Source organism: Nicotiana attenuata, chromosome 6 (genome assembly GCF_001879085.1).
Source record: "Nicotiana attenuata strain UT chromosome 6, NIATTr2, whole genome shotgun sequence".
NCBI classification, from domain to species: domain Eukaryota; kingdom Viridiplantae; phylum Streptophyta; class Magnoliopsida; order Solanales; family Solanaceae; genus Nicotiana; species Nicotiana attenuata.
This window is the reverse complement of record NC_031994.1, coordinates 57,647,411-57,661,714: the sequence shown is the minus strand read 5'-3', so window position 1 is coordinate 57,661,714 and position 14,304 is coordinate 57,647,411. Positions and strand designations below refer to the sequence as shown.

At 38.1% G+C, this 14,304-nt stretch overlaps 2 protein-coding genes across 3 annotated transcripts in view; both read left to right on the top strand.

Moving 5' to 3' along the window:
• On the top strand, nucleotides 5,196-12,577 carry LOC109227041 (serine/threonine-protein phosphatase PP1 isozyme 2). Of its 2 annotated transcripts, none has more exons than XM_019392036.1 (4): nucleotides 5,196-5,820; nucleotides 6,914-7,473; nucleotides 7,544-7,725; nucleotides 12,264-12,577. In XM_019392036.1, exons 1-3 carry the CDS (start codon nucleotides 5,622-5,624, stop codon nucleotides 7,715-7,717), a joined length of 933 nt encoding a protein of 310 aa, XP_019247581.1. In that variant the 5' UTR covers nucleotides 5,196-5,621; the 3' UTR covers nucleotides 7,718-7,725; nucleotides 12,264-12,577. The 2 variants fall into 2 exon arrangements, with proteins under 2 accessions (XP_019247581.1, XP_019247580.1); XM_019392035.1 differs by having other exon boundaries at nucleotides 7,544-7,762.
• The window catches only part of LOC109227872 (extensin-like), a 2,376-nt gene continuing 1,375 nt past the window's right edge, over nucleotides 13,304-14,304 (top strand). Inside the window, exon 1 of the mRNA XM_019393063.1 lies at nucleotides 13,304-14,303. Coding sequence (XP_019248608.1) covers nucleotides 13,319-14,303 — 985 coding nt within the window. The 5' untranslated portion in view covers nucleotides 13,304-13,318. The remainder of the gene's footprint in view (nucleotide 14,304) is intronic.

The window sequence follows — 14,304 nt, the reverse complement described above, 5'->3', positions numbered from 1 at the left end:
TATATATATATATATATATATGTATATTATGTGCACTGTCGAGGGTCAAACAACACGGACCATAGATGCATCTATTAACCTGCCGAAGCGAATGACCCGCTCCCATAAGAGTAGTGAAATTTGCCTCGCTCGCGAAAAATACTTGCGAGGCGAGTAAACATAGATTTCGCAAAGTTATCATAATATTCTTCAATTCTTCCCAAAAGTAAGGAATCTAAACTGGAAACTTTAAATCTTAAAATCATCAATCTCAAATCTGTTCAAGGCAATTAATAAGCATAATCAAATAACAATGTTAACAAAGCAAGATGTAAGACTAAGGCTACACGGATATCACATGGAATATAGCTACGCACGGATTCTCGCCACCTAGTGTGTACGTAGCTCCCCACACAAATAACTTACAACAAAACACACCTAAGGGGATGAGTTCCCTCTTACAAGGTTAGAAAAGAGACTTACCTCGTCTCAAAGCTCACTTTCGGGCCTCCAATTTACTCTAAAGCCTCAACTCGATGCCGAACAATCCGAAAGTAATCAAATGTTGTATAAATCAATCAATATATGTTCAAAAATTCATATTTTTACTATTAGAGTGATTACCAAACCAGTTGAAGAATTTCTAAAATTCACCCCGAAAACCACGTGCCCGGATTCCAAAAATTTTCAAAGATAAATGTTACCCATAGCCTCACGAACTCAAATATATAATTTTTACCCCATTCCATAATCATTCTTGTGGTCAAATCCCATTTTTATCAAAATCTAGGTTTTTCATCTAAACCCATAATTTTCACAAGTTTACATGCTAAAGTCTACCCATAATCTATGTATTAAACTTAAATTGGGTAGGAATTACTTACCTTCAATATCTAGGTTGAAATCCCCCTCTTTAAAGCTCCAAAATCGCCCAAGTGTCCAATAAATAGCCTAAGTCCCGTCTTTAAAATGTTTCTGCCCAGGGGTCCTTATATGCGATCGCGGCCAAGCACACGCGATCGCGAAGGAAAAATCCTGAGGAGCCCAGAAAAGGCTCTCAGCGATCGCGGAGCCATGCAGGCGAACGCGAAGGGAAACGGGGTGGCCCAGGCCCAAGCTGTTGTACGAACACGTGCCACCCACCGCGAACGCGAAGGGAAAAAATCCCCCAGCCCCAGTCCCCTAAATCCTTCTATACGGACGCGAGGGTCCTTCCAGGTTCGTGTAGAAGGAAACCAGAACTGGAAATTTCTGTTTTTTCCAACTTTGCTCTAGGCGGTCCGAAACACACCCGAGCCACTCGGGACCCCGTCCAAATACACTAACAAGTCCATAAACATAATACGGACTTGCTCAAACTTTTGAAACACGTAAAACAACAACGAAACTAAGAATCACACCCTAAAACCAAATTGGATCAAAATATGAACTTCAACTTTCCAAATCGCTCCGAACGCGCCGAATCATACTTAGACTACTCGGAATCACACCAATTTTTGCGTGCAAGTCTTAAATCACCATACCAAACTATTCCTAGTCTCGGAATCCCAATTTGACCTAGATAACACCAAAACCTACTCCAAACTAAATTTAAAGAACTTTAAAACCTTCAAAGAGCCAACTTTCACTATTAGGCGCCGAAACGCTCCCGCGTCATCCAAAACTCGATTCGAACATACTCCCACGTCCTAAATCATCATACGAACCTATTGGAACCGTAAAATACCAATTCCGAGTCTGTTTACTCAAAATATTGACCGAAGTCAAACTTAGCCCTTTTTGTCAACCTTAAGGAACCAAGTGTTACGTGCCCCTCCTCAGCCTCTTCCCTGGCCCCGGCCTCTTGCGGCTCTAGCAGGGGGCGCGGGTGTCTGATTGTCAGATCCTGCACCTACAATGCATGTCCTCACCATCTGTGAAGGAATAGAAAGATAAAGATTCAAAATTTCGAAGTCAACAAATTCGCATAATAAGGAATCAAAGAAGTGAAGTTTCCTAATAGTACCATAGCCTCTCGAATATAAGTACAGACGTCTCCGTACCGATCCTCGAGAATCTACTAAATCTGCTTGTGACTCGTAACACCTATGAACCTAGGGCTCTGATGTCAACTTGTTATGACCCCAACTTCCCTATGTAGGATGCCGTGACGGTACCTAGTCTCTAAGACTAGGTAAGCCTAGTATACATGCAAAATTTAACTGAAATAGTAACAAAACATCAAATTTAACCAATAGCTATCATATAATAAAGACTCCGCAACTCAACTGAACATAACTCCTAAAATCCGGTGATACCGAGTCAGAAGCTCAACATGAGTATACTGAACATCCCTATACAACAGTATTTAATAAAAGGGGAATGAAATAGAACTATATAGAGAGTGACTCTGAGGCCTACAAACTCCGATAGGTATACCTTGAAGTCTCTGATCCAAGCTCGACTCACTGGTGCCTAGGCTGATATGAGGTACCTGGATCTGCACAAAAAGATGTGTAGAAGTGTAGCATGAGTACACCACAACGATACCAGTAAGTATCAAGCCTAACCTCGGTAGAGTAATGACGAGGTCGGGTCAAGACACCTAATGAAATAAATAAAGAAACTGAGCAGGTATAGTATAGCATGATAATGAAAACAAGGGAAATGATGCAGGGAAAAGATATAACAAGAATAGCTACACTGAGACTAAGGCAATTAACATATCACGGAAGAAACACATAATAAAAATACCAAGTAATGATGCAACTAAAACACAAGTGATGTAAATGAAAGGTATTAACAAGAATCACTACCGAGCTACCGCCTCGTAGTCTCATTTCACAAATCAAATCACAATCTTTTCTTATATCACCGCGGGAGCCTTGTATTTAGTTTGACATCTGGTAGTGATTCAAGCCTATTGAAACTATGAACATCTAACTTCCAAAACTAACACCGATTCATACCAAAATAGCTCTGATTGACCTCAAATTTTGTGCACGGGTCATAAAATGACATGGCGGACCTATTCCAACTTTCGGAATCGGAGTCCGACCCTGATATCAATAAAGTTAACTCCCGGTCAAACTCCTCAACCTTCCAAATCTTCAACTTTCTAACTTCGTCAATTCAAGCCGAAACGACCTACGGACCCCCAATTCAATATCCGGACATGCTCTTAAGTCTGAAATTACCATACGGAGCCATTAGAACAGTCAAAACTCCGTTCCGGAGTCGTCTACATAAAAGTCAAACTACGGTCAACTCTTTCAATTTTAACTTCTAACTTTGTGACTAAGTGTACCATTTCACTCTGAAACTCACCCGAACCAAAACCAAACACCCGGCAAGTCACATAACCACAATACAACATAGAGGAGGTAATAAATAGGAAAATTGAGCTAAAATACTCAAAAAAACCCATCGGGTCGTTACAAGGGCCTTGCGGAATCTTGCAATTTAGTAAGGTGATTCCTTACCTGTTCGGGAAGGTACGGATCTTTCCAACCCGTGAAGAAAATCTCGTGTCTCTTTGCTCGGGCCTAAATTTTCAGATTTTTGCGTTCAGGTTCAGATCTCCTAGGAATCACCTTTGTTCGATCTCCAAACCTATAATTTTATTCCGCATTTCCAGAAAGGTCCGGCGTTGTTCTTCTGACACCTTCGATCAGATTCGAAATCACCTCCGTTTGGTTCCGAGCCTATTTTTTGACATTCTATCAGTGTCGATTCAACTTACCGTGTCTTCTTCTATTTGAATCCTGGTGTTGTAACGGTTATTCATATCATTCTCTTGAGATAATTGGGAATCCCTAAGGTGTTCTATCCACTCGTTTTGTTCCTTGATCTATTTCTGTAAGGTTAGAATTAAATTTTGCAAATCGAAATTACCTGGTGTATCTAAACCTCTTGTTCCGGAACTGTTTGGTGCAAATCCATAATAATCAGCTCTGGTACTAATAGTTACACTACCAATATATCTAGTACCGATGTCCATTCTCCATTTTTCTCTTGTTCGTTGCTTACCTAACATTATCATGGCTATTCTTCCTTTTTCATTTTGCCTGGTAAAGCCATCCCCGACTCGATTATCCTCAACTGTGTTGATTGGTAAATTTCGGCCATGACGAAGGTTTAAACTGAAAACAAGAAAAGATTAACAAAAATTGTTAGTATCTTTGGATGAATAGAAAATCTGCGTGAAGTCCCGGCAACGGAACAAAACTATTTAACCTAATTGTTTTTTTAAAATCAAAATATGATGGGCCACAAGCAACCAATTCGTTCCGAAAGATATAAATTCCCGTTAATACAATGTGATAGAGAAGTGAAAAATAAATTCAATAGCATATAATATAATAAAATAAAGCAGAGAAGAAATAATTCTTATTGGATGATCCTTGATAGGATGATGAGTCGAACAAAGCTTGAAGAGCTGTACTATGGCTAACTTGGGAGCAAGATACTATGAATTACAATATATAGAATTGTAGAGAAGAAAATTAAATTCTTACAATGATGATAAAATGTGTCTATTTGTAGAATAAATTTAAGTAACCATTCTCTTTGAATTGTAGGTCCATTATGATCATTTAATAAATCCATCCACTTTTGGAAGACTTGTAATAGCTGAGTAAATGCTAGAATTCCGTAACTGATGAGTTAATCCCGTTACTGCTGAGTCAATCTCGTGCCAGTTGAGTCAATTTCGTAATTGATTACCTTGTTCTATTCGTTACAACTATTTATTGCATTTATTGTACGTTACATAATTGATTTGTAACTGATGGTGTAATGATGGTAAATTCCATGGAATTCGGGATTAATTGATTCTTTTCTCATTTGTAATTATGAGCTATTCTCCCGTACTTGATTCGATGCTATTCTATGATGATCAGTTCCGAGGCTAACATGCATGGTACGAGTATGTTCGGTCCCGAGGGTATTTCACATATCATCTTTACATGTCATTCTTCACTTTTCTCATAACTTTGCTGACACATATCGCCATTTAATAGACCCACGTGGCAAGTCTATTTTTCACTAATACAATAGACAAATCAAGTAATGGCATTCATTTTTTTAGTAATAAAAATATTAGTCTTTCTAACAAATTATTATTTTTTTCCTTTTCCCCTGCTAAGGGGAACCGGCAATAAGAAGAAGAAAGAATAAAATAAAAATAAATAAATAAATTTGATGTGAAGTAGTATTATTATCTATGAAAAAGCAGTCACAAAAACAGAGTCAACGATGGGTGAGCAGGTGGTCAAGTGGCTTCAACGGTGACCTTTTTAAAGGAAACCCTAGATTCTGATTGAACCTTAGAATATCAGATTTATAGCAATTACACTTATCATTTAGCAAAGAGCCACAAAAGAGGGTCTCAAGGGCTGCAAGGATTCATCGACTCCGACATCGGAGTTGCAGCCCCGCCACCCACCCCCGTACCCCAAATATATCTCACACATCATCCTCATTCTCTCTTATCCCACCAATAATATAACCCATCAAAATCAGACCTTTACTCTTTATTGTTTGTTTCTCCACAAGAAAAATGGGTTCTTGCGAAAAGCTGTAAACCCCATTTTCTAGTTTTACATTTTCTTGTGATTCTTTGCTTTTTATTGGGTTTTTAGGTTTTGTTTACGGGGAGGGTGATGGCTCAAAATGGGCAGGGGATAGAGCCTGCAGTTCTTGATGATATAATCAACAGGCTTTTGGAGTTTAGGAATGCAAGAACTGTTAGGCAGGTTCAGCTTTCAGAAGCTGAGATTCGATCCCTCTGTACTGCTTCTAAAGAAATCTTCCTTCAGCAGCCCAATCTTTTGGAGCTTGAAGCCCCTATCAAGATCTGTGGTAAATCCCTGTTCTACCCCTCTTATTTCACTTACTTTGCATAGGCCTATCATTATGACATGTATGTTGGGCATATTAGTTTTACATTTTTTTGCTTAAGCGACTATTCCACCACGTACCTGCTATCTCCTACCACTACAGGAATCACCTACTGTTCTTCTACATGGAATTAATTTTTACTGCTTAGGGGGTAGTTGCATAGTTGCGTTTGATTTTGTCAACCCCTTGTAGTGTTAATGTTTTGAGGACCCTAAGTTTGTCTTTTAGGTGCTTATTCGACATTGTTAAATGCAGTAGGTTACTGATGAATTTGAAAGTTGACTTTCATTGCATTGAAACGTGCATGTCTGAGTCAGGATAAGATGAAAAACTGCTTCCCTAAGTTTGATAAATTGTGATTTTTTTGAGTTTTTAGAGGTTGATTGCCAGTTTGCGCACTCATCTTTTATATTGGCTTACTAGTAGGCGCGTGGCTTGTATTTTTAGTGTAAAACGGGAACTATTGATATACTTATGGGAGATAGTTGAATGCTAATATCTGCTTTTGGATGACATTGCCTTTGATATACTGCATATCCTGTTCGTAGTGCCCGTTTTGTCTTTAGTAAGTAGCATGGCACTTTCTATGTTTTCTGATAGGATTACCAGGTTCTTGATTAATCTAGTTTGCTGAAGTTTGATAGGACATGGGAGAAGGGTTTAGAGTCCTTGTGTTTATCATTGAAATTGGTCTTCCAGTTCCTTAGAGATTGAGAATTACAGTGTCTAGAAATCCTTGTCGTGCCTTGTAAATTGATTGTACTATGCTTCCTTTGTGATCCCGCTGTCACTATTCTAATATCTTAAGTATTCTAGTATATACTGTATCTATATAATATGTCTTATATCATGAAGTCTTTTTATTTCCTAATAGGATTATTTTTTCGCGAACTTTTTCCGTCCTCTACATTAAATTCATCTCACGTCTCTGTTTCTTTGTTGAGGCATGGGTGGGTTGGTTGGGTCAGACAGTCATAATCAATCCTTCTTGTATTTGGTCAAACTTATTAATCTTTCGCCCTTTTTTCTTTTCTTTTTTTGTTCTGGATTCTAGGTGACATTCATGGGCAGTACGGTGATCTTCTGAGGCTTTTTGAATATGGTGGATTTCCTCCCGAGGCTAATTATTTGTTTTTAGGGGACTATGTTGACCGTGGCAAACAGAGTTTGGAAACTATATGCCTTCTACTTGCTTACAAAATTAAATACCCGGAGAACTTCTTTCTGTTAAGAGGGAATCATGAATGTGCTTCTATTAACCGAATATATGGATTTTATGATGAATGCAAGCGCCGATTCAATGTGAGGCTGTGGAAAACCTTCACTGATTGTTTCAACTGTCTTCCTGTGGCAGCTCTCATAGATGATAAAATACTTTGCATGCATGGTGGTCTTTCTCCTGATCTGACAGACTTAGATGAGATAAGGAATTTACCTCGTCCAACAGATATTCCAGACTCCGGTTTGCTTTGCGATTTACTTTGGTCAGATCCTAGTAGGGAAGTTAAAGGTTGGGGTATGAATGACAGGGGTGTCTCATACACCTTTGGTTCTGATAAAGTGGCAGAATTCTTGATGCAACATGATATGGACCTTGTTTGTCGGGCCCATCAGGTATTTCCTTTTTAACTTTTGGTCTCCTCTTTTTAGTTCCTTGTATTGGCTAATATATTCTCTTACCTAGGTTGTGGAGGACGGCTATGAATTTTTCGCTGAAAGGCAGCTAGTCACAATATTTTCTGCACCAAACTACTGTGGCGAATTTGATAATGCTGGTGCTATGATGAGTGTGGATGAAAATTTGATGTGCTCTTTTCAGATTCTGAAGCCAACAGATAGAAAACCTCGGTTCTTATGAAGCAAAAGGTGATAGCTTATATCTATGCTCTCCAGGGCACCTAAGGTCAGTGTATTTGACACATAGGTCAATCACTCTATGTAATGATCATATCAGGAAACCTCTGTCCTTCATTGATCTTGTTTCCGTGCCACAAATAAAATTTGCCTGTGCTGATCTCATGTTATGCATATGTACCAGAGATGGAAAATGCCTCCAGCTATCCCTTCTTTCAAAAACAAATGTGATTATGGGTCGTGCTTGTCATTTCCCTTCCCCGCTAGAAAAAATGAGTGTTATTTGTTGATGTTCTTTGCTTTGTATTTCATTCAGACTGACCATTCTTTAACTGGAAAAGTTAACCCGCTTCAAGACCTAAAAGTTTAACCGCGCGTAATGTTACTATCTTATATGGTTAAGTTACCATCTGTAAATCCTAAGGGGTCGTTTGGTTGCTAGTTAGAGTTATGCAGGTATTAGTAATGTAGGGTAAGTTATGTAGGGATTAGTTATGCAGGGATTAGGTATGCAGAGATTACTTATGTAGGGTTTAATTATGCAGGGTTTTGTTATGCATGGTTTAATTATGAAAAGATTAGTTATGTAAGGATTAGTAATTTATGGATTGTAGTGTAGAGATTATATTTTGTTATAATTATATAATGTGTAATTTAAAATAAATATGAAGGTTTTTTGGTCATTTGATTGTTTAATCGAGATATTACTAATACGTGTATTAGTTATTCCACATTTTACCTTGCATAAATAATACATAGATTTGTTGTATAACTTATCCATGTATTCCTTATATCTATGGAAAAAGGAACCAAACATAATATTAGTTATATTACTCCTAATATACGAATAACTAACCCTGTAACCAACTACCAAACGACCCCTATAGCTTAACTACACGTACTATTGTATATCATATTGGTGTATTACATTTTACTCTCTTCTTATTGTCCGGCAACTGTTTTTAACAAATCTATATCAAAACCAACACTTCTTTCTCTTTATCTCTTTGCAAGTACGACTCCCTCAAGACCCATATTTCTTCACCTAATTCATATCCAACTCTCATTGGATAAATGTGTGCCTGTATTGTGCGTTTTAACTCCTTCTTTAGTCCTCTGCTTAGGGTCTGTGTTCTAAAGAGAAATTTTCCTGTGAAAATTCGGTCTTTTCCGTATTCATTCTTCTTCAAAGTAGCTAAGTGCTCTATAGGTACCCTCCCGTAATCCTAAAATTAGAAAGGCCCATCACTGACTGAGCAGAGTTATTGCCCTTTCTTTTGAAGCTGCTTTCCTCCTCTGCTTTAATGTTTCGCTAAAACTAGCGATTAAGTGTCCGGGGCCCCTTTTGTTGACGCTACATCGTATGAATATTGGATCAAAACGATGACTAATCGTTAGTGGTTGCCTTTTGGAGAGCTCATAAAGAATGTCGATAAATTTGATCAAGTATATATGTTAGCTTTGTTTGTGGAGTAAGATTGAACGTGCACGTGAAGTGATTTAGAATGGATGATACTTTTGCCTTTTGGGGATGCAAGTATCACGGCACCATCTTAGTGCTGCTTCCTTAATAATTTTTTCCTTTGATAAAAAATATTTCATGGATCCTTTTCAAAAAAAAAAAAATTGATGGAAAGGGCATTTATACGCTACATTGTAAGGCAAAAGCTTTACTGTGGAACTACTCTTTGCTACAAAAACATTGGTGATTTAAGATTGTATTTTACCAACTATTTTGTTCCAATTTTCAACATATATCTACCTTATACTATTTTTCTGTCTTTATTCCTTGCTCACAAAGTGAGTGATGACAAAACCTGTCAAAACCTTACAATGGGTGATTGGAAGAAAAGGGGATTATCACAAGACTTTTCAATCTTCAAAGTGAAAGAGACTAAGAGAGGAGAGGGAAGAGAAGGGATAAGGTGGATTATAGTCCTTATCATGCTTGTAAGGGCGTTCGGGCAACTTTCTGGCAAGTGCGTGGAGAGGTTTTCATGAGGGAAATTTTGTGCAAAACAAAAAATGTATTTGGATTCTTCTTTTTTGATGTTTTTGGGTGTTCCCAGTAAGTTATTTTAGGAGGCTCTTTTCAACCAAAAAAAAAGAAACTACTACAGAAGCTCGAGCAGATGAACAGATGGGCAATAGAGTCCTGTGTCTGGATTGGTAAAGAAAGTAAAGGAATGATGTTATTATGGATTCAGTAACATGTAACAAGTGCTTATAGATTCTTGTGTTTGAATTTGTAAAGAAAGTAAAGGAATGGTGTTATTATGTATTCCAGTAATATTTAACAAATACTTAGTTAGAGAATCTTGTGTCTGAATTTGTAAAGAAAGTAAAGGAATGATGTTATTATATATTCCAGTAATATTTAACAAATACTATAGTTATAGAGTCTTGTGTCTTAATTTGTAAAAAAAAGTAAGGGAATGATGTTATTATGTATTCCAGTAATGGTAACAAATACTTAAATATTATAAGAAATTCGTTGAGCATTTGTCATAAACAAAAATGCGTTGAGCATTTGGAAAGGTAAAACTATGCGTCAAAGTTATCCCTTCCATTTCTCATTTCGCATACTCATACTTCATCCTTCTTTCTTACTTCCACAATTAAAATAAATTGTTAGGTACCAACCTTCGTTTTCTATAAGATTTTGAGCCCGTTTGGATGAGCTTGTTGTAAGTGACTTTTAAGCCAAAAGCCATAAGTTAGGAATTCTAGCTTTTGGCTTTTGGCTTATGTTTGTCATTTTAGCTTAAAAACAAGTGCTTAAAAGCACTTTTTTTACTTTATCCAAACACTACAAAATGGCTTAAAAGTGATTTTGGCTTAAAAGCACTTAAAATAAGCCAATCCAAACGGGCTCTTTAAATGACACGTGATGTGTCCAGATTGTAGAACTGAGTTGTCAAGCCTCTCTGCGGATGAGAACTTCCATGTCTTTTTCCTAAAATTGCATTTGATTATTTGATTTTGTTTAGAAGCTAAACCTATACGCATACACATCCACAGATCTTCCTTTCATGAATTGTTGTCGATTTGAATGTATTGTTGTCAAAGGAGGCTTCTTTTATGAAGTTAAGACATAGATTAAGAGTATATGAACATATGTAATGCAAGGAAAAATAATTTTAAACAGAAATAACAACGGTGTGGAACTTTCTCTCTCAAAAAACAGAGGGAAAAAACAATTGTATGGAACAAATACTCGAAAACAAATACTCCCTAGTAATTAGACAATTTAAGTGGAAGACTCAACGAGATTGTTAGCCAACCCATAGCTCTAGGATATCGTCTCTCATTGATTTCGCCAACTTGTTTCTTTTAATCTTTTAGTTTGTTACTCTAGATTAGTTTGAATGGTATGGAACTTTCTCTCTCAAAAAACAAAAGGAAAAAACAATTGTATGGAACAAAGGTTTGAAATCGACCATCAAGTAACTAAAGTAAAACTTCTTTCAATTAAGTTCAAAAGTCATTTTAGATAACTATTTAGACACAAAAGATGCAGTCTTAATTTTCTAGTTCAATTTATGACAGGCTTTTATACTAAATTTCTAATTCCCTATTGTTGTGCAGTAACTTATTCATCCATAGAGTTCGTAACTTAATGCATTACTTTATTCGCAATATTTATTGTTTAGTAATTCACTCTTAGGATAGAATCATAGATAGGCTCATGCCATAGTGCCGTGCTGGCTTCACCTAAGCGCAGACTAAGTAAGGCGAAATGTCCTACCTGTGTACTGCTAATTTCAGGGTGTAAGCGTGTTTCAATCATCCTTTATCAACTCTACCTTTCATGAAATACAAAGTCTTTACTTGAAGAATCAACCTGTCGGACATAATTGTACTGCAGAAGGGAAGTTTCAGAAGTTGAAACACCCTTCAAGAACTGAAACCGCTGCTTTCTCATGATTTTACCAGTATATGACCTTAACATCATATGGTGTCCATGTGAAATCTCATACTCTAGAAAACCTTCTTTTTACTCTTTGGTTAAATAGTCTTGCAGTCATTTCATCAAACTGAATGTACAGTACATGGAATTAGCGATCAAAAAAAGAAAAAAAAGAATGTATAATACGTGAATATGCCATGTAAGCTATACAATTTTGCCGAACTTCGGCTACTTAACCTCTTTAGAAGTGATACTTCATATTGCCAGCGAAACCATGGATTAAAACAATGGATTATTCCTTAGAGGTGCATACCAAGTTGTACTTTGTAATGTTGAGTATTCCCTGGGGATACCTATTTCCTTTTTTTGTTCCATGATTCACGTTTTCTGTTTTTTCGTTAGTATGAATATTGTAGCTAAAAATATTGTACATGTTTAACAATTGTGCTACTGTTTGATTTATACGAGCAAAAAATGCCTAAGTTTCATCTAAATGGTTTAGATGGCAATCTCTTACGTTGAATATAAGCTTGTCTCTTCATCAAAACAATCTTTCAGCTTTTGTATAGTTATGCATGATAGATACTTGAAATGATTTGTAATTTGTATTCTGAAGTCTGAACATGGTTGGTTTATGCAGAAATGCTTATGTGCTGGTAAAGAGCAGTTGAAGATGCTGGCTTTTGTAATGTTCATCGTACAAGCATGTTTTCCGATGAAGGAAGCTGGGCGGTCTGTTAAGGGCCATGTGTTATGAGATGAAAATTTACCTAACTGTAGTTTGTGTCGGTGGCCTCAAAGGCTAGAATCATTTTCCTCTGTATTTTATTGGCGGTTCATTTATCTTATTTAAATTTGCTCGTGCAATCTATGATTTAACGTGTAAATACACTGTTTGTAATTGCAGTGCAATCTTATTTAAGTGGTTGATACTAACAAGTTTGCCTCCTTCCAGCCACCTTTCTAGTTTACCCTAATAAGATGGTACTTTATGTGAGCCGAATGGTTTGCTAGTATCTACTTCGTTATCTCAAGAAATGATAGTACCTTAGTGTTACTGGTTTCCCCTAATTATACGTCCAACAAAGGAGGAAATAATATAAAGAGAATTACACTCAAATGGGGTGATTTCTCAGTTCTAGCTGTATTCTTTGTCTGTTACTTGAGTGAGAGGTACTAATTTTTTGTTTATTTAACTACTTGGTGAGGAGCAATACATTCATTTGAAGTCTATATTGCTGGTCTTGTTTGCTCTGTGTGGATGTCGAAAGCTAATATAACTTGTTCAAGATTCAAGAAGAAGGGAAATCCACCGAACTCAGATTTCCATTATATCAGGTTCACTGTTGTAAAACTAGACAAATAGTTTAGCTGTCCATTGAATTTTTGAACAAACAAACAATATTGGGAATGTGAGAAGGTGATCTTATCAGAAACATTCGGTCATTTAAAACACTACTGTAGTAATAGTTAAATAAATAAAGTAAAAACAAACCTCTTCCACTTTTTCATCCAGGCTTTGTGGATTGTCTGGGTTTGGACTTGTTAACTCTGCATGCGACATTCACTGATTATGTGGTGGATCTGGCAAGTGTCTTCTCTACTCAGGTATTTCAGTCCTGTTGAATGTCAACTACTACTATATATATGCCATGAAGATTGTACCGAGTTCTTACAACTGGCTAGCCATTACCAATGAAGCTAAGCACTTTATTTGCCTTGGTTTTATTGCTACAGAGCACCACTATTCTTTCTTTAGTTGCTGCAGAAGCAACAACTCAATATGGTGGTTACCTTCCTCCGCCTGTTGCCAGCCAACCACCACCAAGTTCTATTGGCTATCAACCCCCTATTGCTCCGACAACACCACCACCGGGTCGTGGACATGTACCGTCGCCAAGGCACGCTCCACCTAGCCATGCCTACCCACCACCTTCTCATGGTCATGTACCACCATCTGTTGGCGGTCCTCCACCGCATAGAGGACACTTGCCGCCCTCTCGTGGCTTCAATCCCCCGCCGTCTCCTATGATTTCTCCAAGTCATCCGCTACCGTCCTATGGTGCACCTCCACCCTCTCATGGTGGCGGCCATCCACCATCGCATGGGCAAAGACCACCTTCACCTTCTCATGGACATGCACCACCCTCTAGAGGACACACGCCACCTAGAGGACAACACCCCCCAAGCCATCGTCAACCTTCACCTCCGAGTCGACATGTACATCCTCCACCGCCTACATATGCACAACCACCACCGACACCAATTTATTCGCCTCCTCCTCAAGTGCAACCACCACCGACTTACTCACCTCCTCCACCTACACACGTACAACCAACACCATCACCACCTTCACGTGGACATCAACCACAACCACCCACTCATCGACATGCACCACCTACTCATCAACCTTCACCCCCAAGACATCTACCACCTTCTCCCCGTAGGCAGCCACAACCACCAACTTACTCACCTCCTCCACCTGCATATGCACAATCACCCCCACCCTTGCCAACGTACTCACCTCCTCCACCTACACACGTACAACCAACACCATCACCGCCTTCACGTGGACATCAACCACAACCACCCACTCATCGACATGCACCACCTACTCATCAACCTTCACCCCCAAGACATCTACCACCTTCTCCCCGTAGGCAGCCACAACCACCAACTTA

Excerpts from the sequence above, each read along its gene's own strand:
- LOC109227041 (XM_019392036.1), top strand. The coding sequence starts at position 5,622 with ATGGCTCAAAATGGGCAGGGGATAGAGCCTGCAGTTCTTGATGATATA. Across the intron at positions 5,821-6,913 it reads AGCCCCTATCAAGATCTGTG|GTGACATTCATGGGCAGTAC; the intron begins GTAAATCCCTGT and ends TCTGGATTCTAG. Across the intron at positions 7,474-7,543 it reads TTGTTTGTCGGGCCCATCAG|GTTGTGGAGGACGGCTATGA; the intron begins GTATTTCCTTTT and ends TCTCTTACCTAG.